Below are 23576 nucleotides of genomic sequence, written 5' to 3'. Positions count from 1 at the left end.
ATTAAAAAAAGAAATGCCCAATTTAAAGGGAAAAACATAATAATAGTATTTGAAATTTTTTTTTCAAATTTAATAGTTCCCAGTTCAGAAAAACGATAAAGGAAAACTTTCTCTGATAATAAGAAATAATTTTTTATACTTAAATTTTCTAATATTGTGATTTTTTATAAAGTTAATAAGAATTATTAGCAATAAAGTATGTCATTACTTTTATTTCAAAAAAGGATAAAAATTAGAAAAATTTATTAAAAATATAAATTAATATCACGTCCAAAAATGATATATGACAAGTGAGAAATGACCAATGTATAGCATATTCATTGAAATCCCCAGCAGTCATGCCAGCAAGCACATATCCCGCAGCTAAGTAATGTCAACCAAACGGGCTTTCCTTAATTTTTTTTGCTTACGACTTAAGCCTAGAGCTCTTTTGAAGAATTATTTCACAGAAATTTATATTTTCAAACCCAAATCGGTCCCCTGAACTTACATTTCCTATAAAAGTTATGTTTTCGATTCTATTTTTTTGTACTTCGCTAAAACTCTGCGACTTACGTTGTCACACCAAATCTCATTTCTGCTCTAGAACTATATGAGCCACTTAAGTATTTGCATCACGCTCAGCTAATGTTGGTTTATCGCCTTGCTGCTCAAAGTAAATCCGAGGCAATGATTTTCGAGGCTGCCAACAGAAAAACTATGAAGATTAAACGATTTTTGCTGTTCTGTTGGCTACGCGTTGCCAAAGCGACGTTTGAGTACGTTTTGCGACAGTGTACAATTAATATTTTCTTTTTTTTCGACCAGCGAAAGTTTAAGGATTTTTCGTTTTTTTTTTTTTTTTTGTTGTAATTTTGTTTATTTCTTTCGTTTTTGATATTATATTTTTAATTTTTTTTTAAATTTTTAGATTGTTTTTTTTTTTACTTATTAAACATTTTTTATTTTATTTTTTATGTTTTTTCCATTTTTTCATCCTTTTTGCCTTTTTACACATTTGGAAATTTTCTGCTTGTCGCTTCAAGTAGCTTTGTGCTCATCTCGTCGCCGATTTTCTGCCATTTTGGCATACCTTTCGCTACATTCCACAAACTTTCACTCGTTTTCGATCTGCTTGTCAGTTAGCTGATTTCTCTTCTTCTGCAGCGCACACCGCGCCCACCGTTGCCAATGCGCGTCGTCATGTACAAGATTATCCTTTTAAATTGCAATGATTACTTTTTGGTCATTGCACACAAAGCCACAAACACTCACACAAATGCATATTAAGTCTGTAACTCTGCAAGTCAGCATGAAAATACAGCCAAATGAATAACTAACTCGCCGCGTTATAGCCTGCGAATGAGAGTTGAGTGTTTGTGAAGTTTGCTGCATTGCGCCTTGTTGTGCAACTAGTTCAACTGGCGGTCACACAACAACAACAAACACTAGACTAAACTGTGAATGATATTATTTTGCTATTTCCCATACTTTCATTCGCAATCACACAAACGTTGCTCTGTTGGCGTTGGTTTTTCGCTAGCCACCCCGGCGTATACGTAACGTTCACTTTGACACCAACTTAGTGCGTGTGTGTGTGCGAATGAGCGCTGCATTGGCCCCTCTAGCGTGCTGTCACGTTCACTGCCTGCTATCACTGCGAGACAGCGCAATCATTCAAGCCAACAAGCGAAAATATTTATATTCATGTCGCGGTGTTGCGAATGGCAGCGCGCAATGACTGTCCGTCGCAGTGCTGCTTGTTGTTATTGCAATTGTTATAGTGCGCTACGTATATTTGTCTGTGGCACAATCAGAAACGTGTTAAGAAATACTTCATGTTCCACTTGCTTGCCGCAGCTTCACATTCACAATCCCAGTCGCGTCGAGTTAAAACCAGAACAGTCAACAGAGCGACTAGCCCGTGCGCTATTTGGACATACAGTCCTTGGCCACTGCTGCAGCGTGAAATGGACTTGACCGTTCATGCTTTTTCCTTTAGTGCGCTTTTAATTTTTTTCGTTTTTAAATTTTTTGTAATTTTTTTTTATTTTTTTTTTCCTTTTTGTCTTATTTTTTCTTTTTTTTCATTCTATTTTGCTTCTTTTCGTTGTTGCTGTTGTTGTGCTCGTATTAAATGTCATTTCACATTTCGTGACAAGTCGGCTAATCTGACTGGAAAGTTATTTATTTCGCCTCACTGCATCGCACTGCGGCGCTTGTGCACCACCCTCCTCACCTCAACACACCGGCACTCACACATTCAACTTTACTGTTTCGTCTGTAGCATTTTTGCATTTGAAAAATTTTTATTTTTCACTTTCGTGTGACCCGTTCGCACCTGCTCTCCCACTTGCGCCGCTCTTCCTCCCCAAATACGTGCATTTGTAGTGGTGCATGAGTTGAGAAAAATTTCGTTTACTAAATGCATCCATTTTCTTTTTCGTTGCTTCCTCTCCGGAATCATTTTCCATACCAAAATTTCGTCTGAAACTCTTTGCTGTTTCGCTGTCCGCAAAAAAATTACTTTCTATTAAATTTACGTCTTTTCCATGCAAATTTATAGTGTCCACGTTGCACTTCTTTTTGCACTTCTTCAAATGCACCAGCTGATTAGGAATATAATTGCGGAAAAAGAGAGCAATAATGGTAAAGTAAATAAATTTCTGCACTATTAAATGTATGGTGTCAATGAGTTTGCAGTTTAAAAAAAAAAAAATATTTTGCATAAATGACAGAAAGATACAATCAGTAGTGATTTTGTAAGCTTTTAGTACACAGCATACTTTTGGGAGCGCAATAAGATTCCAACGGTAATAGTAATTTTTACTTTGCCAAATTAAATAAAGTTGTGGAATTATCAGGAATTTTAATGATTGCGTACTATTTTCTGTGTTTGAGTTTACTACGGAATTTCAAAGTATACCCTTAGGCGTAGTTTAAATAAAACTTTTTATGAAATAAGCTGCTTTTAAATATATTCAGAATTAAGCCACTTACTATGCTTATAGATTGTATTGATACTCTTAGGTAATGTACTTTTTTTCTTGTTGCTTCTTGTAGTTAGACAAAATTTCAAAATTATATTTAAATTTTATATTGCAACACAAATTTAGAAGTCAGGACGAACAGCGATATCGTCGCGTACGCTGAAGTTCACTTCCAATATTGATATAAGCGGGCAATGCTTTAATAACAAATATAGTTTATATCTCAAAATAAAAAGTATACCTTTAGGAGCGCGTGAAAAAAATTTCTTATAAGATACCTCTGTCAAAAATACATTTTTGTGCTCAAATAAGTCTCTTTCAAACCAAATCCATTTTTTACTTTATTTTAACCTAGATTTAACTGCCATTCAATAGCTTATATAATAAACTTATTATTTTCTATTGAATTTTTACCCTTATGTTATTATTTCGTTAAGTGTGGTGGCAAATTAACTTAATATTTATTTTAAAAAGTTTACATTAAAAACATTTAAATATGACATAACTTCCTTCCTACCTTCCTTTCTAACTTTTTTCTACTTTAAAAAAATTGTTTAGATATATCAAACGACAAACAAACAAACGAAGCAATGTATGAATTTTTTTCTTCAAATAGTTAATTTGTGTGATTTAAATAACTTTGAAGTGTTCCTTACATGCTTGCTGGTGTATTTATTGTCTACAATTTTGCTTCGAATTACGATAAAAGATACAAATCTCTTTCAAAAAATTACTTAATGATCGGCAAGTGAACAGAAAGTGTCCGCTACAGTAAAATCATCTTAATATGGGACGATTAAGTACCAAATCCGCTAAACAATAAACATGTTTGGGCCTGAAAGTCGCAGCGGACTTACGTAGCTCTGTTAAATATCCAACCCGCCAAAGTATTTTAAGAAGCTGAAATTTTTCGTAAAGCATTTAAGCGGGTTCTACTGGAAATGGTTGGAAATTTATTGAAATATAAATTGAGTAGATGTGAAGACATTTAGAGCACTTTTTAAGTTTTAAATAGTAGTACTAGCATATACAGGTTCTTTATAAGTTCAAAATTTACAACTTCTTTTATTTTAAGGTTTGTTGCATACTTTATGGTGATAAGATATTTGAAATTAAAATTTCTCACCCGAACTAAGTAAAGTTCGCCTGCAATTAAATACAAATAATTAAGAATATTCATCTACCAATGCGCGAAACTTTCACACAGAATACATTTATAGCATACTTCAGGGCGCTTAAGGTACTTGACGTTAAAGTAACTAAACAACATTAATGAAATAATGTCACTACTGTGTAAACTTCTTCGGCAATTATATCTAAATACATGTTAGATTAGTTAACTTTAACATACTTTATGGCGTTTAAGGCTTTTGAAGTTAAATTCAGTTGATAGTGTAGCTATTTACATATCTCACATCGCTTTAGTTCACAAAAATGTTACTATAAAATGCGAATATAGTATTTCATCCAAACCAACAGATCCGCATGCTCCTAATTTGTGTTATAATTCAGGAGTGCATGGGTGTGTTTGCTCATTTTTTACACTTTGATTGCTGAATTATTGCCGCATTCACAATCAGATACACACACACATGCTGCTGTAGTTGCACTCATACTCACACGCAGATATGAGCGCATTTATTTGAAGTCGCCCTAAGCAGTTGTGAATTGCGCTACTGACAGGCGGGAACAAGCCACTCAAACAAATTTAATGCGCCAACACACACACGCACACTTACACCAATATAACATAGTGATGTATGTGAGTTTGAATGTGTTGGTACGCGTGTGCGGCTTTGTCAGTCGAACAATAGTTGCGGTGCGACAATGCACAGCTACTTAAGAAGACAAATTGATGTTAGGCGACTTGAGAAATAAAAATGCTGGTGCCAGTTGAGCTGACTACATGCGATTGCTGACAGTCAGCAAAAGCTAGCGCTTTGTAAGGGATCTATAGTAAAGGAGTACAGACCTTTTTTTTTTTTTTTTTTTTTCAACTACAAAATTATTTCTCTCACGACTTTTTTGTGAGCGTAATGCATGTGTGCTAGTGTAGGTATATGTGTGTATTCCTATGTATGCGTAAGTCTGTCTACAATTGCAGCTGTGTGTGTACTCTAGCGCATAATTTACTGCGATAATTTATTAAGTTTACATTGCCACAATAAAGCGACGAGTATGTGCATATCCCTATATATGAGTGTGTCTGTGTGCACAGTAATCAAGCGATTAAGTTTATTACTTAGGAGTAACTTTTATAAAAAGAAGCGCAAATTACTTAAGCTTTTCCGCAACTACTCACTACGTCAGCAGCGAATTCTCATATTTTTATATAATTTTTCATTTTCTCTTTTTCTTTCGCTTCTTCCCGTTGCAGGGTCGCTGTAATCGTGATAAACCGCCGTGCAAATATTTTCATCCACCACAGCATTTGAAGGATCAATTATTGATAAATGGACGAAACCATCTTGCCTTGAAGAATGCACTGATGCAACAGATGGGTATGGCAACTGGACAGCAAGTCATACCGGGACAAGTGCCAGCCGTGGTGAGTTTAAAAATAAATAATGAGCTTAGTCCGTAGACAATGCGTATGTTTTTTGTAAGCGCTGCTTACATTCCATAATATCATGCTTATAAGCATACTTGTAGGAGCTGTAATGCAAACTATTCCACATGCATTCAATATCATTAGTAGACAAGTAAGAAGATAAAAGGGCAAGTCCGCATGATTTTCCATAAATCAACGAACTGGCACTTGTGTGGCTTAGAATAGCAATGTACATAGAGAATTTTAATGAAGGAATTCAAGTGCTCGCTTCAGAGCTTACTGAATATATAAGAGTTATTGCATAACTTGCGGCTGCATTCAATCAGGGGAATACTGTAGAGAATTTTAGATTTTTGTGCGATCGAAAAATTGTACGGAGGTTACATGGAAAACTTCCTCATTTGAAAAGATATATTTACACAATTTTGCATGAATAATTCCTTAAGATACTCGTACCCTTCGAAGAAGCAGCTGCCACACAAACTGATCGATGAGTTAGCGAGATAAAAAACGGAAAAATATAAAAAAATAAATCCATCTCTTTTTTTATGATACAAATTATTTGTTGATTGATTTGAGAAAAAACTTCAAACAACAACAACAACAAATTTTCATTACCGACAGTTACTTAGCAGTTAATTAATTTTTCGTGCTTGAATGAAAACAACAACGTCAATGGATATGGAGTGTACTCCTAAATTCCCAACTCAGCGAGAATTTAATTTTTCGCCAAATAACTTTAAATCTATCACTTATTTAGTGCATAAATACTGAAGCATATTTTTCAAGCTGTCATTAGCTCCAACCACCACGCTCCCTCTTTGTGCTGAACTCGGCACACTCTAAACTTCATAAAATATTTCTGTCACTCCTTTTCAAAATTAGTCAGCAGGGCAGTTTGGAATTATTTTTCGCAACGGAATGCATTATATTAATTTAAAATTCCAGCAACCGAATGACATTGACACATTCTCACTTCGCACTGCAGCATCGTTCGTTTACAAGTCCTCCAAACGAACCCAACCTACGTCGTCTTCATGTTCATCATCAGCTATTCATCAGCTGTCAAAGCTGGCGAGCGGAAAAAGTCGAAATGCGTATTTAAATTAAAATTCATAATAAACCGTCGCAGTGCAGTGGATGGAGTGACAGCGCAGGCTGTTAATAGCAGCCAACAGCTACGAGCCATTGGCGACTAAATACTGTCATTAACGGGGCGCACACTACTACAGCTTTTCCTTACCTTATTGCCGGCTAAATTACTCATTGTTCGTGTACATGCAAGCAGTAACTGTCTGTGTGTTTGTTTGACTGTCGTACAGATGAATAACAAATCCATCATTTTCATTTAACAACAATGTCAGTTGGCAGGCGTTTTTGTGGGAAGGGATGGGGCATAACCCATTAGCGCACCCGGTACATATGTTTGGCTAAGTGGAACTTTGCATATACAGTATAAGTTATAGCCGTTTTGCTTATTTATGACAAATTGAAAGCTTTAAAGCTCGCGAAGACAGCTTTATCATAAAACTCAAATTAAATATTTGCATGTATGAAAATATGCTTTACAAATTTTGCCTAAAAAAGTTTGGTTTCTTTATAAAAGAAACTTTGTTAATTTTTTGAGAAGTTCAGTAATTGTTAGGTGTGGCGTATGAGTACTTTGCTCATTTGATGAGGAATTGCCTATAGTACTATATATTATAATATATGTTGGGTGTGGCGTATGAGTAACATATCACTTGGATACCAGTTTTCAATACTTCTTGTATATTTTCGTACAGATAAACATATATTGAATGGGGGTTACCTATTTTTAGTTATTTATATTATGTAGCTGTTATTGTTGTAAGATTTGCAAAATTCAAATATACTGATATATACATATAGTACATATGTACTAAATGTATAGACCGTTTTTTAAATACATTTTAGTCATCACTTCAGATACTTTGCTTTACTATTTCTATCTGCCATCCCATTTTTATTTTAGTTCGATAAAATTTCACTTAATTCTTTTGATTGTAATTTTTATTTGTTCAAATTTATTTACAAAATTATTTTACAATATTTTTTTTACTATGATCTTATATTCATCTCGCCACTCCTCGGCTCCCTCGTGTCGTTTCATTAAAACTTAATCCAATATATATCGGAAATCTATGCAATAAGAGTTGAGGTAGAAACTAACAGTAAATATGCGTAGTAACCGCACGCGTTATTCATAAGCAGCTAAAAATTATTGTTAAGTAATATTAAAAAAAGATACCTACTTTAGTAATTATTTTTCAGTTTGGCCCCAAAATGATTGTTGTTTATCTTTCTCTCTTTCTCTCCCTCTCTTTTTCTTTTCATTTTTTTCTTTCGTGCTAATCTCATAGCCTCTTGTTTATTCACAGGCCACAAATCCCTACTTAACCGGCATACCGGCCAATCCGTACCCTAGTCCATACTATGCGCCTGGAACTTTAGTGCCTGCATTACTCGGACCAGATCACACACAGTTGGGTCAAGTGGTGCCACAAACGGTACAAGTGGCACAGCAGAAAATCCCACGATCCGATCGATTAGAGGTGAGTCCAAGGCATTTCAAGCAATTTCATTTTTAATTTCTGCTTTTAGTATACTTATAAACATAAAAAAAAATTACAAAATCAATATTATTAATAATATATTAAATGCTTTTGTTTGTTTGTTTCGAGAAGCAAATAACAAACAAATAAGCAGTTACACTAATTTTAAGGTTAAGTTTTGAGTGTTTAAATTTGACTTTTGTTCTGCAATTTCATTTGAATGAGTTGTTTTAGACACTTCTTTAGTTACTGTTTATTAATAAAAGATATTTTAAATTAATTTAGCATGAAGTGTTATTTTTGTTATTGTTATATGTTGTGTGTGTTTAGTTTATTTTTATTTATAATTTATGAAAACTGTTTTAATTTTATTGACTTAAACTTTTTATTATAAATTTCCAAATTTTTTACTAAACCGATTTTGGTATAATTTTTAAAGCAACTAAGTTTAACTCGTGTATTGAACTTATTTTCAAATGAAAAACTATAATTTCTTTCTTTCATACATTTTTCAAATACATTGGTTTTGCTATAATTTTTATAGCAACTTAATTCTTCTAGAGTCTGATCACACTTTCTGTAGTAAATTTTCCACTTTTTCAGCTAAAATGGTTTTGCTATAATTTTTATAGCAACTAATTTTACCGTTAGTAAAAATTCCTTATCAGATGGTAATTTAGATATACTTTCTGACAAAGCTTTCCAAATTTTTCAACTGAAATGATTCTGCTATAATTTTTACAGCACTTATGACATGTGCATTCAAATTCTTTATCGGTTAACAATTAATATAATACAGCGACTTTATATAAATTTTAACTTTTCAATTTTATTATATCGAATACATATGCATACAAATGTACATATACATATGTATGTATGTAAGTATAATGTTGTAATTCTTCATAATATTAAAATTTCAATTTTTCAACTGAGAGCATTATGACTTAGTTGGTAGTACATTATTTTCAGGTTTATATGTGTGCACAAATGTCTCAAAAATCCTAAGTAAGTCAGTTTACATGTTTTGCTATAATTTTTATAGCAAACTAAAATATCCTCAAATCTTACGATATGTTCATATGATTATAGCGGAATTAGTAAATTTAAAGTTGCTATAATTTTATAGCTCATACTTGTAAGCCATCTCGTTGTTATCCAAATGCTTTGGTAATCGATAATATTTGACTCAGACATACGATTTTTTAAAAAAAATAAAAGGAAAACAATGATAAAAATAATTATGCGTATAATTTTTTTTTTATATACAATGTCACTAATCCTTATATTTATTTTCTAAATTAATTTTTTTTATTTCTTAGTTCTTAATGTAAACATTTAGCGTATTTTTAATAACCTTTATTTCGCTTATTTACTTTTTTTATTTTATATTATTAATAGGTTTTGTAAATAATTTTTATATTTATAGATTTTGTGTCGATAATATTTACCAACGACAGAGTTTATAGGAATTTTAATTAAAGTTTGTTTATTGAAAAAAAAAAGTAATAATAAATAAGTTGATCACACATTCGTAAGTTTTTATCTTTTAAAGCTTCGTCAGCCAAATTTACAAATTTATTCTGTATATTTATTGAAACTTTTTTTGCAAAATTGCATTATTATCCAATCGCGGTCTTTCTCGAGCCTTAAGTTTCTTTTTATTAATTTCTTTTTTAATATCTTAAACTTTCGCTGCGCTCTCCGCTGCCCAAAGTAATTATAATGTGAAATTTGCTTTTGCTCTGCGCGCGTTTCCCCACTCACTTCACACCCGAAACAAAAGCCCAAGGTACTCTCTAAGCAAAAGAAGTCTCGAAACAGCGGTAACCCATTTTTCATAAAAGAGTTTTTTTACTAAAGTTTTTTTTTTAATATTTTGATATATTTGTCATAATTAAAATCGTATACGAGTATACTAAAGATTGGAATTTATTATTGTTTTTTTATTACTAATATTACGCAGTTATTTTATAATACAGCAAATATCTAAAAAATGCAGTTTTATTTTTATTTCAAGTGCCAAGAATTTAAAAAATAATTTTTTTTTTAATTTTTTGTTTATTTAAGTTTTAAGAAGATTTGAAATCAGAAACCAAAAAAAAGTCGATATTAGGTTCTAATTTTAATCGAAAAATAAATTATCTATTTTAAATTGTTGGTAATAAGAAAATATTTATAAAATATTGTTCAAATTCAGAAAACAAAACAAAAATACTGTTATTAAAAAGTAAATTATTTACTTTAAATACTTAATATAATGTTTATGTGTGTATGTTTTTTTATTTTATTTATTTATTTGTTTGAATGCTTCATATATATATTTTCGCCAATTACTTGTCGCTATTGTGTTTCTTAACTTTTTGTTATTGTTTTTGTGTTCGCGAACATGCAACTAATTCGCTGCGATTGTGTTTATTATACAAATTATATATAGTACATAAATCTGTAAAGCAAAGGCAAACATTGGCTTGTCGAACGGTTAAGCGCCTAAATTGAAATTACCGCTTTGAAGCGCCTAAAATTATACTACAGTGCGTGTATAATTTGCTACCGCAACCACTCCTAACACGCCGTCGAACGCGCTAAAACTCACCGCAACCCTATTGTGTTTCAAAAGTATGAAAAGAAATTGATTAAAAAAGTTGGCATGCAAATTTACAACAAAAAATTGTACTTACAAAAATGAACGCTGTGTTTTAAAAAGTAATAACACAAAATTTGCTACTACAAAAGAATTTAATTTCTTTACAAATGCCTACAATTGTACTCAAAAAATAATTTCCTTCCATTATTTCCTCCCAACCACCAAAAATTAAACAATATGTGAAAACAAAAAATTAAAAAAAACGACAACAACCAACACCAACACTACCACAATCGCCAACAACAATTTCGACTACACCGACACCTACAAAATTATAACCACCAACACCACCACCGCCACCACCAAAACCACCACCACAATCACCAACAAAAAATAATATGCAACAAACAACCGCAACAACAATTGCAACAAATTGCATATGCAACTGCAACTGCTGCCAAAATGCTGCCGCCAACGCCTCTGCCGCCGCCACTGCTGCCGCTGCCACCATCACACCAATACCAACAACAACTACTACAAAAAAATAAAACAACCAACTCACCACTTTGACAAATCCTACAACGCGTCCAACAAACAACGCCTGCGCATATGCAACGAAAATCCATAAAAAATGGCAAAACGATGCAAACGAATTTGTATTGATTTGGGAATCGCACACACTCGTCAACGGCGCACGCTTGCAAAAAAATATTTATTAAAAACGCATTAAAATCCGTCAACAAAAACAAAACAAAAAAAAAACAAAATACACGCTCAAATAATATGTGGAATGCGCAAATGGTGTGCTGCTGCGCTTTGTTGTTATAGGTTTGCCGTGAATACTTGCGCGGCGCCTGCAAGCGCGCCGAGTCGGAGTGTCGCTTTGCGCATCCGCAGGATAGCGTCGCCAGGCACGATGACGGTTCGATAACGGTGTGCATGGATGCCGTGAAGGGCCGTTGCACGCGCGATCCGTGCCGCTACTTTCATCCCCCCTTGCACCTGCAGGCACAATTAAAAGCGGCGCAAACGCGCGCCACTGCTGTCGCTACTGCGGTATGGCTATATTGTTCTTATAAATTTACGATAATTTCAACATTTATTTTCATTTCTTATGATTTCTTCAGTTTTTATCTCTTCTATAAATTATAAATAATAAGAATGTTTATTGATTTTGATACTAAACTATTGCATACCAACTATAATACACTCAAAGAAACATATTTATCTAAAAAAATGGAATATTTCCAAGAGAAAATTAAATGAAATTATAACTGCGGTGTGGTTGTTATAGAAGGTTTTTTCGACGCATAAAAAATGTGCAGCTTACCTCAAAGAAGTTGATATAATTTTGTTATTGGTTATTAGTTGATTAGTTTAGATGAAAGTGTCTTTTACAACTTATAGCAACAAAATAAATAATTTTATTTCATACGAAAAATTGCTTTGCAGTTTTTATAGCAACCATTTTGGCTCATTATTTCCGCTAAATATTACTAAAATGCTAATGCATTCAAATAAAACCATTCCGTAATTTCTACTTGAGTATTGACATACAAAGTTTTTATTATAGCAATGAACTTTTTAATTTTTAATTAGCTAAGCATGTTTAAGAAGTGTGTTCTCTGCGATATGTATATTCATCAATGAACTCATAATACATATGATATACTCTTTTTGTTTTTCTATAAACTTGCCATAATTTTATAGCAACTCATTATTTACAGAAACTATTTCGATAACTTTAAATAAAAGTTTTAATGACTTTTGGACAACATAAAGTTGCTATAATTTTTATAGAAAGTCTAAACAAAATAAAAAACAAAAAATAATAATAGAAATACTAAGAAATATTTTTTCCTTATATAAAACCGGCCCAAAGCAAAATATTTTCACCGCAAAAACTTCAAGCTTAATAAGTTCTACACACCTTCCGAATATGTTATAATTATTAAAGTAAATAGAACAACAGAGTCTTTGACTTTCTCTATTTAATATATTAAAGTTTCTAAGGAACTGCTACACAACCACGCCGTAGGAAATTAAAAATTAACTTTTTGCTTAAATATTTTGTTTTATTGTTGTGCTCATGCTTGTTAAGTAAATGCTCAACACTAAATAATGCTTACTTACACAAATATTAACTATAAATGAGAAAAACTGTATGTATGCGAAGAGCAAATACTGCAAATATATTATGAAACTTACTACGATTCTGTGACTTAAATATTTAGCTAGCTTGTATTTGATTTTTTTGTTTTTTTTTGCCATTTATGCTCTAATCACTTTTTTTTCTGATCAAATATTTTTCTGCAGTCAATTGCTTAATTTAAGTTTATTTTACAGCTGCGAATTTGTTTATTGAATGCCTACTTGTTTCTTTCCTACTGAATTAAGATTGGAAGCAAGTCAAAATATGTATGTTTTATTTATAGGTATATATACTATGTACCGCATATACTATGCATATATGTATACTAGGTAGTTATGCAGTTTAGATTAAAAAATTATTAGTATTTAAATGCAAATAGAGAAATCCGAGAATCTTAATTTATGTAATTACTTAACTTAACTGGTTTAATTTCACAACTTAAATTTGTTTAAAATGAAATTAAAGCACTAAGTTAGGTAAACCAAGTATATAATACAATATTTTTCCTGAGATAATAAACGGTTATGTAGTTGCTATAATATTTATAGGAAGTTTATATAATAATATATGCCATGAAATTTATGGAATTTTGCTATTACAAACGTAAATATTTCGAAGATTATAATTTTATAGGAAACTATTGATCCTATAATTTAAAGATTTTCACATTAAATAGCAAGTGCAACTCTTTACGATGTGTTAAACCTTTTACACTGTTGCTACAATATTTATACGAAAAATATTTATACATATATAGAATATTCTAAAATTTTTCGATTTTACAGGATTTAATAGGCAATTATTGAATATTGTATTTTTCTAGGAAGCTGCTGCTACAATTTTTATAGAAAAAATTTGTATATAGAAAACGTCTAAATATTATTTCGTTTTTATAAGATTTAATAAGAATAGTAGAGTATTATACATTTCAATATCCAATCCAATCTATTTTTAGAACCAACAACTGCTATAATATTTAGAGATACATATATAAAGGAACATAAATGTTAAAACAGCTATAACTGTTATTATAAATTGCAAAAATTCCATACTTTTTTTATGAAACTCTTCAATTAATTTTTGAATTAAGTTACAATTTTATCGCGAAAATTTAGTAAGGTTTTATTGCAAAAAAGTGGGACAAATAACAAATTCCACAAAATACTAAATTGAAAAAATGGTCACTTTATAAAAAAAATGTTTAAGACTATCACTTAAAGAATATAGTCCGCCCTTATTCAAATGCCCGTACTTTCCAACAGAAACACTTTTCAGCAAAAATTTTTTAAAATTATAGCAAACAGCTAGACAAAATAAATTTGTGTTCTTAAACGCCGACTTCATTTAGTAATATGCCTGCACCAAAAATTTACTATACTCACATCCACCTGGGCAACAGCGTTATACGCACGTAATAATAATGTGGCTAATTTGCAAAATATGCGCGCCAACGCCGAAAATTATGCTATAAATAATATAATGCAGTTAAAATGATAATATCTGTCGAGCGCGCTAAATTGCATATCCATATATATAAACTCCAAGCTAACCCGCACATATACACACATACCTTTGAAGTGAGTTTGTGTATATGTGGAGTATAAAATTTCAACTATCACTTACATTAATTGAACTGCATTAATCGCATTAATAGCAGCAATTATGGTGCGCTTGTATCCACATAAACTCACACATACAAACATATATGCATGTATAAGTATGCATGTGTGTGTACATATGCAGATTATATCAACTGTTTACAGTATGTGTGAATGGCTTCCACCATTTTGTCGACAAACAAAATGAAGTTTTGCACAACTTTTGCAAAGGTAAATAAATAAAACATAAATTCAGGCGCCACGGCATGGAGTATACGCTACACTATGCTGTTATCACTGTGTCGGTGTCTATAGCGCAATTATGTGGCTATGTAAACGTAAAGCACATAGCTGTCTGTTGTTGTTGATTTTGTTGTACGCATAAGCGCGCCAACGTTTTACGCAGGCTATAAATGTTGATTTTCGCTTTTGATAAATTAACATTTATTACAGCACATCGGTGGCCCAACACATATGCAACGAAGGTTATATACATGGAAATATATATAAATATAAATAAGTATATATACATATACTAATTATAGCAGTGACTTCAAAGGTAGTCAAACCAGACAGCATATATACAATATAAGTATACAAATACATATGTGCACAATACGGTATTACTACAACCTGTATCGCCACGCAAACAGTTAATGCCGGCGCGCGCTTAATTGCTTCGGTTGAAATTTATATGCTACACGTAATTGCCGCGTAATATGCGCGTACGCGTATGAAAAATCATTGCAGCATTTTAGGCAATTTCCAACACATACAGATGTAGAATGTACTCAGCGAACGGATACTGCTGGGCGGACGAACGTATGTTCAAAGTAGCAATAAATAAGCTTTTTATTGTAATTTGCGACTTAACGGTTCGTTGTTGTCGCTCTAACACTCCGCCTTGAGTCTTTGGACGCCTGTTTGTACGCTTGTGATATGTGCACGTGATCGGGTGGCATGCTAAAGGGATTTCCGTTTTCACGCCGCAATGCGATATAGATGTCAACAACAACAACAGCATGAGCAAATTGTAGCAATAATAGCTAAAACAAAGCAACAACAATCATATGTATATATATACATATGAAGAGGGCGCTGAACCTTAAACGGATGTTTTACAAACATATTTGTTGATTAAGAGCGCACATTGTTCAGAAAATTAATAATTTTTTTATTTTATGGGAACTGTTATAGCTGTAAAATCATTTTGCTTTCCCTTAAATTGTGGATTATTTTATGTTTGGTACTACAAAAACTTACTATAGAGGTATTCCAGATATAATATATATATAATAATATTTTCATGCTACTTTTGAAGTGTGCTATAATATAATATAATCTCCATAYTTTTAGGTGTAATATATTTTTATAGCAAGTCGAATTCTTCTTCTTTCTATGCCTGCGTAGACACCGCTTACGTGATTATAGCCAGGTTAACAACAGCGCGCCAGTCGTTTCTTCTTTTCGCTACGTGGAGCCAATTGGATACTTCAAGCGAAGCCAGGTCCTTGTCCACTTGGTCCTTCCAACGGAGTGGAGGTCTTCCTTTTCCTCTGCGTACTGCGTCGAATACTTTCAGAACTGTAATGTTTTCGTCCATTTGGACAACATGACGTAGCCAGCGTTGCCGCTGTCTTTTAATTCGCCGAACTATGTCAATGTCCTCATATATCTCATACAGCTCATCGTTCCCTCGAATGCGATATTCGCCGAGGCCAACGCGCAAAGGACCATAAATCTTTCGCAGAACTTTTTTCTCGAAATCTCGCAACGTCGACTCATCAGTTGTTGTCATTTTCCAAGCCTCTGCACCATTTAGCAGGACGGGAATTTTGAGTGACATATTGAGTTTGGTTTTGGTTCGTCGAAAGATAACCTTGCTTCTCAATGGCCTACTCAGTCCGAAGTAGCACCTGTTGTCAAGAGTTATCCTGCATCGAATTTTCAGGCTGGCATTGTTGCTGGTGTTTACGCTGGTTCCAAGATAGACAAAATTATCTACGACTTCAAAGTTATGACTGTCAACAGTGACGTGAGAGCCTAGTCGCGAGTGCGACGACTATTTGTTTGATGACAGGASATATTTCGTCTTGCCCTCGTTCACTGCCATACCCATTTGTGTTGCTTCCTTGTCCAGTCTGGAGAAAGCAGAACTAACGGCGCGGGTGTTGAGTCCAATGATATCAATATCATCGGCATACCCCAGCGGCTGTACACTCTTGTAGAAGATGGTACCTTCTCTATTTAGTTCTGCAGCTCGAATTATTTTCTCCAGAAGCAGGTTGGAAAAGTCGCACGATAGGGAGTCGCCTTGTCTGAAACCTCGTTTGATATCGAACGGCTCGGAGAGATCCTTACAGATTCTGACAGAGGTTTTAGTGTCGCTCAACGTCAGTTTACACAGCCGTATTAGTTTTGCGGGGATACCAAATTCAGACATCGCGGCATAAAGGCAGCTCCTTTTCGTGCTGTCGAAAGCAGCTTTGAAATCGACGAAGAGGTGGTGTGTGTCGATTCTCTTTTCACGGGTCTTTTCCAAGATTTTACGCATGGGAAATATCTGGTCGGTTGTTGAATTGCAAGTCTAAATCCACACTGATAAGGTCCAATCAGTTTGTTAACGGTGGGCTTTAATCTTTTACACAATACGCTCGATAGAACCTTATATGCGATATTGAGGAGGCTTGGCACAGATTGTAAGGTCTCCTTTTTTATGGATTGGGCATAGCACACTTAAGTTCCAATCGWTGGGCATGCTTTCGTCCGACCATATTTTACAAAGAAGCTGATGCATACTCCTTATTAGTTCTTCGCCACCGTATTTGAATAACTCATCCGTTAATCCATCGGCCCGCCGCTTTGTTGTTCTTCAGGCGTCTAATTGCTATTCGAACTTCTTCATGGTCGGGCAATGGAACGTCTGCTCCATCGTCATCGATTGGGGAATCGTTTTCGCCTTCTCCTGGCGTTGTACGTTCACTACCATACAGCAGGCTGGAGAAGTACTCCCTCCATAATTTGAGTATGCTCTGGGCATCGGTGACTAGATCACCTTTGGGGGTTCTACAAGAGTTAACTCCAGTCTTAAAACCTTCTGTAAGCCGCCGCATTTTTTCGTAGAGTTTTCGAGCATTACCAATGTCGGCCAGCTCACGCATTTCGGCCTCTTTCTTTTTCTGTCTGTAAATGGGCAGTTTGTCTCCCTCTTCAACGCTCCGTATCTATACCATCCCGCACGAGTTGTGGTCGATCGCACCGCTGCAGTCGGTGGGCAGCCTGTTTTCCCTCTGCTGCGACACGGCGCTTCACGTCGTACCAGCTGTTCTGTTGCAGCTGTGCGTAAGGAGTTTGAAATGCCGTCCCACAGTTCCCTTATACCGAGTAGAAAGTCGTTCGGCTGTCTTTTGTGATTGCAGCTTCCCGACGTTTTCTTTGTATTTGTTGGCGTGCGTTTTTTGCTGCACACAGGCGGATGCGAACCTTGGCTGCAAAAATATAGTATTCCGAATTGATGTTACACCCTCGGAGCGCACGCACATCTAAAACATTGGAGATGTGACTGCCATCTATCACAACATGATCGATCTGGTGGTTTTTCGATCCACGAGGTAGCTTGATGCCCCGGCGAAGTCGATTAGCCTTAACCCATTTGGGAATGTTTCATCGGGAAGGCTGAATTTACCGACCGTCGTGGCAAAAGTACATTATTGCCCACCCTGACTTTAAAGTCGACAAGCACGATTTTGACATCGTGGCGGGGGCAGCTCTCAAAAGTGTGCTCCAAGCACTCATAAAAGGCATCCTTGGTCAGCGCACAACCCTACGCACGGAATGTTTCGCCTTCTCACTTTAGCTCGCCTTCAAACGGATGTTCTTAGGCTACCCAGAGGATACTTCGTCAGGGACCGGAAGTCGTGAGCTGCTTGAGTCATATGTAAAAGAATCGTCACTCCCAAGTGAATGGCGATCAGAGAACTTTACTCACTTGCTCCATCCATTGCTTGTGCTATAATTTTATAGCATTTTATATATCGGGTTATCAAGTGAAAAGTAAGCAGTCAGCATATTTTCTGTTTACTTTAATTTGCATAAAATGTTAAAGTTGCATAAAATGCAAAATTTAACATTAATTTCCTTGAAGTCTATTTTCTAACTTGTGTAGCTTCTAACTAGTTAAATTAGCCGCTATAATTGTGTAGCAAACTTAAAGTTTTCTTTGTATTTATATACATATATAGATATATATTTTTTTTATTTTATTCAACTATGTGCAATTAATGTACTGAAAACCACTCAAATTGGCTAGTAGTATGGCGAAGACCATACTTCCTGCCATAATAAATATTTATTACATTTGTGGAAGTTAAGTAATTAAAAGATATTCAAAAACCAATCGGAAAACTGAAATAATGTTAAATTATAAAAAAGACGAAATTTGTAATAAACAACATAATGAGTTATAGTTCATTTAGTCACACCTTTATAGCAACAGAGAATTATAGCGTTAAAGATTTGTCTTATTGGTTATGGCTATATTATTACTCAAATCTTTTCAATAGATCTTATATTTACTTCAAGGGTCATAAATATAAGATAGTAGAAAATATAATTAGTAAAATTTTCTACAAATTTTAGCAAATAATTTTTTTAAGTATCTACATGTAGAAATTTTGAAAAATTAATTATATTTATTTATGGACTCTTTTTCTGTTCAAGCATATGAATTACAATACAGAAAATCCCTTTTACAAGCCTTGGTGTGCCTGTTTATAGCATTTTTCGTTTTTTTCATTTCCTTACATAATTTCGGTTAATATTTTGGCCTGTTTAAAACTGCTTAGCGTTTTTGCAATGTTTTTCTTTCGAAAAATTTCAGCTGCCTTCACTTTATTACCTAGCTGCTTTGTTATTTAAATACAATATATTTATACCTACCATTTTTGCAAAATAATGTAGTAAATTTTAAAAGTTTTCATGGCATAGAAATAAATATACACAAAAGTACATATTATTAGCAAGAAATATACATACTAGTAATGCAACAAAATCCCCAAATTATTTTTACAAAATTTTTAGCGAAATCCTACTCAAAATTTAAAACCCCTGTTACTTGTTTAGTTCATTTATTTTTTTAAATATATTTTCTTATAAATTTAAATTAAACTCTGACGTTTATTTCCCCTGCATTTCTATGCCCCTCTATATATTTGTATTTGTGTCAAAACGCCTATACGCTTACATTACCCCGATGCAGCGCTGCCCCACAACAGGCTTTGCTCCCTTGATTTAACTTAGTTATTTTAGTTTTAGTTGAATATTTATTATAAACAGCTGTATATAAAGAATGTGTCAAAAAAATTTAAAATAAACAGCATAACCTCCATATTCGACTTTGATTTTATATAAAAATATATTTATTACTTTCTAATATATTAAGACTTAAAACCCAATATTTAAATACATTGCTGGTAGCTGTTTATATAGATCCTTTATTAGTTTAAAATATATCGTAGAGTTTCAAAAACATTTTAGTAAGTTGAGAACAGTAAGGTTTTGACCAAGTTTTAGCATATAAAACCAAAAGTAAACAAATAAATAATCTTAATTACGACAAAGCTTGTGAACTACAATGCATCACAAATTATTCATTTAAATTATATTATCATTGTAATTGTACTTGTAACTAAGTGTGAGCAGTAATAACAATACAAATACAAAAAAAATGTGTCATACAATTTTTACTCAAGTGTTGGTTTATAGTTGCTATAAAGTGGATTTAGTTTTTTTTAATACCTCAGCATGAAAAATTTGAAATTAGCAAAAGAAGAAAGTATAAAAATTTATAAGTTTGCTATAATTGTCATAGCAAAAACTGCTTACATTTTGAATGCAAAAAATTACTCTGTAAATGAATAAAAACATTAAAATTTCCCATATATTAGTTGCTATAATTTTATGGCACATAATTTTCCATATTATATGAATTAACAACTTTCTCGCAGCAACTGAAACACAAATCTACAAACAAGTTACATTCAAGTTGCTATAATGTTTATAGCACACTTTATTTTACTTACAGAAAGCAAAAGCGCAAGCCCACAAATATTTTACTTGCTATAATTTATATAGCAAAATTTTTTTTGCATAAATAAAACAACATTCAGCAAAACAACAAAAACACAAAACCGCCAACATTTAAGTTGCTATAATGTTTACGGAAAACTCAAACAACGCTTTTTATTAAACGTCCACACCACTTAATTCCAGCTACAACATATTTTTTTATTTTATACACATCAACATAGATAATTACACATAAGGTTTCGTTGTAAAAATTATACATGCATACATATGTATACACTACACATACGTCATATCCTTCTCAATGGTCGACCGGAAGCCAAGCAAACTAAAATCTTAAAATAAATATAATCACAACGTTAATGAAATACGGATGCACCAACAAAATGTAATACGCGTACCTAATAACAATTACAAGAAAATTAAGTGCCTAAGGCAAACATTTCAGCGACCTTTCATCAGCGGGCGGAAATGACCCAAATGCACCAACGGAATTTCAAGTAAGGCAAAATGTACAAAAAAATGGGAATCACATAAAAATTCCATCAAAGCGAACTCAAACCCAAATTTAGCAAGGCGCACCGCAGTGAAGAAAAAATCACGTACAATTGCCGCAAATGTGTTCTGCCTTTGTAGCGCCTTGAGATATGCAGCAAATCAGCCAAAAACCAAATAATAAGTGCGCACACGCACACCTATGCAAAGTAACCGAAACGAGGGCGACTAAGTGAAGGGGCTGACAGTCGCGCGTGAGGACAGCTTAGGTGACGGCTCAACGCCTTTGGCGTAAAATTAACCAAAAAAGCCTCAAATTTCCGACGCCCAAAGCGTGTCGCATACGAAAGGAAATGTAGAACGAGTTGCCTGTTGCCTGCCGCTGATGATGAAACGTGAAAAGAAATACGTGGAAGATTTGCCACGTGCTGTGTGCGCGCTCACACCCACACCCAACCGCACACATACATTTAAGGCTCGGGGCTCTCGGGGCGTACGTCAACAGCGAAATTAATCCGTACATAACATATTAACAGGAGTGCGCGCGGACCACTGCTGTGAAGAGAGTTCAACGTTGGGTTAACACTGTTAAGCCATTTAAATGCAAATTAACACAAAAATATCGTGCACACATACATACAGACTTGGCCACACGCGTGCTATAACGGTATACACTAAGCTACGTGGCCGCTCGAATTTTGTACGCTTAGCTGCGCCTATAAATATGTTAAGCCAGTTTTTTAAAACTCCCATAAATAAGCCGCGGTGACTAGCATTGGCGCTCCGACGGCATCACACACGCCCAGCGCTTGGGTTAAGTGAGCGACCAGTTCTATAGCGGTAGGGCGGCGCTGTAAATTGCAGTGTTAAAGGATTAAGCTCGCCACTCGAGTTGGCCGCGAGTTAGTGACACTGATATACCTTTTTTTGTTGTTAAAGAGTTAGTAAGTTCTTTTTCGCGCAGATAAGGTTTGAGGTTTCGCATAGCAAATTCTCATATTCATAATGTGAAAATTTTTGTTTAATTTAAAATTTTGTTTTATCAAATTTGTACACAACAACAATAATAAAATGCGCAAATAATTAAACAAGTGAAAACGCATGCTATATATGTATACCATATATGTATATATGGAATACTTATATGTAATAATGTGCAACAACACAACATTTTAACTTATAACAATAGTTTCCAGTCATTTTGCGACTGCGATGGTAGAGGTGATTTCTTGCTAATTTTGGGTGGCCAAAACCGAAAATGTTAGTACAAATTTCCTGCGTTGTATTGTAGGGGGGTGTAGGGGTCAAAATACCACCATTTCATTTTAACAGCTATACTTGATTCAAATTTGGATTCAAATTCGTAATCGGGACACTTCAAATACTCCACAGACCTCTAAGGTCTCGAAGTCTCAAATTTTTCCTTCAGATTTGTTGAGTAGTGTGATTTTTTTTTAGTGTTATTAGAAATAAAAAAATTCCACTTACTATTTACCCTATTACTTATATATATACTAATATTATAAAGAGGAAAGAGAAACTGACACTATTTGACGAATTCTTGATTCTCTCACCGGTGGACATAGGCTCTATCACATTTTCACAAAAGTTAAAGATCATTTATAAAACACCAGCAATGTGACGCAAGGCGTAAAAAATTACCTAAAAAGTTTTTTGGACAGCGTGTACTAGGAATAGTACAATAAAATAAGATAATGTACCGGCACTTTATAAAACATTTAGTTTTCTACAAAACTATCTAATTGTTACAGTTACATTTCAATAAATGTTTTTTTATTTAAAAAGTAATAATAATTAAAATGTCGCCTCCGGTAAAAACGTTTTATTTTTACCTTGATTATAATCCTTATCAGAATTAATGTTCGATTCATATTCAAGACTGACCCAATACCTTTATATAGCATTTACAATTATTCGAATGTCCCAGCCGTACGACAGATATCACGAATGTAACACGTAAATATTAGAGAAAAGTCGATGGTGAGCGGCAACCCGTTCGGCTAGACTACACGGCTCAGCTCTCTCAGTTGGCTCCATATCAAAGAGTCCTGTGCGAATTGAATATAAATAATATTGACCGCTTCCACCAAGTAGCATGACAAATGAAGTGATCTGCTAGTTCATAAATAAGGTCTGTTAGTATAGATGTATGTTGTATTTTCAAAATTGGCTTTGCGTTTAACAAAAAAAAAAAATGTAACAAATAATATGTACCATTGAACAAAAACAAGAAGAAAGTATAAACAGAAAGTTGGCAGAGTAAAGTTCAAGTTCAAATTTTTTTCGTAGTGTTGCAGGTTATGAAACTTGAGAAATATTTTCCAAAAATATCATTGATATAATTGTTTATAACATTTCGAATTTTTTGCAAATCAAAATGGATTATTGAAAATTTAAAATAATTTTTTAGCCTAATGTTCTGAAAAAGATACTAAAAAAATTAAATACAAATTGTTAAATAAAAAAATTATTAGGTATTTGTTAGAAAGGTTAAAAAATATTGAACGAAAGTATTAAAAATAATGAAATGTAACATAATACACCTT

At 33.6% G+C, this 23576-nt stretch overlaps 1 protein-coding gene across 10 annotated transcripts in view; it reads left to right on the top strand.

Annotated features, from left to right (window-relative positions):
* The window catches only part of LOC108973496 (mucin-19), a 243468-nt gene that overhangs the window by 205665 nt on the left and 14227 nt on the right, over positions 1-23576 (top strand). For 4 of the 10 annotated variants that reach the window (XM_018940859.1, XM_018940851.1, XM_018940834.1 and 1 more), the window contains exons 4-5: positions 5347-5517; positions 7902-8093. In XM_018940859.1, the coding sequence (XP_018796404.1) occupies positions 5347-5517; positions 7902-8093 (363 nt within the window). Of the gene's footprint in view, positions 1-5346; positions 5518-7901; positions 8094-11508; positions 11737-23576 lie in introns of all 10 variants that reach the window. The other 6 variants (XM_018940877.1, XM_018940799.1, XM_018940818.1 and 3 more) reach the window with 3 other exon arrangements.

Source organism: Bactrocera latifrons, unplaced genomic scaffold (genome assembly GCF_001853355.1).
Source record: "Bactrocera latifrons isolate USDA-ARS-PBARC rearing strain unplaced genomic scaffold, ASM185335v1 scaffold_110, whole genome shotgun sequence".
NCBI lineage: Eukaryota > Metazoa > Arthropoda > Insecta > Diptera > Tephritidae > Bactrocera > Bactrocera latifrons.
This window is presented reverse-complemented; position numbering and strand designations above follow the sequence as displayed.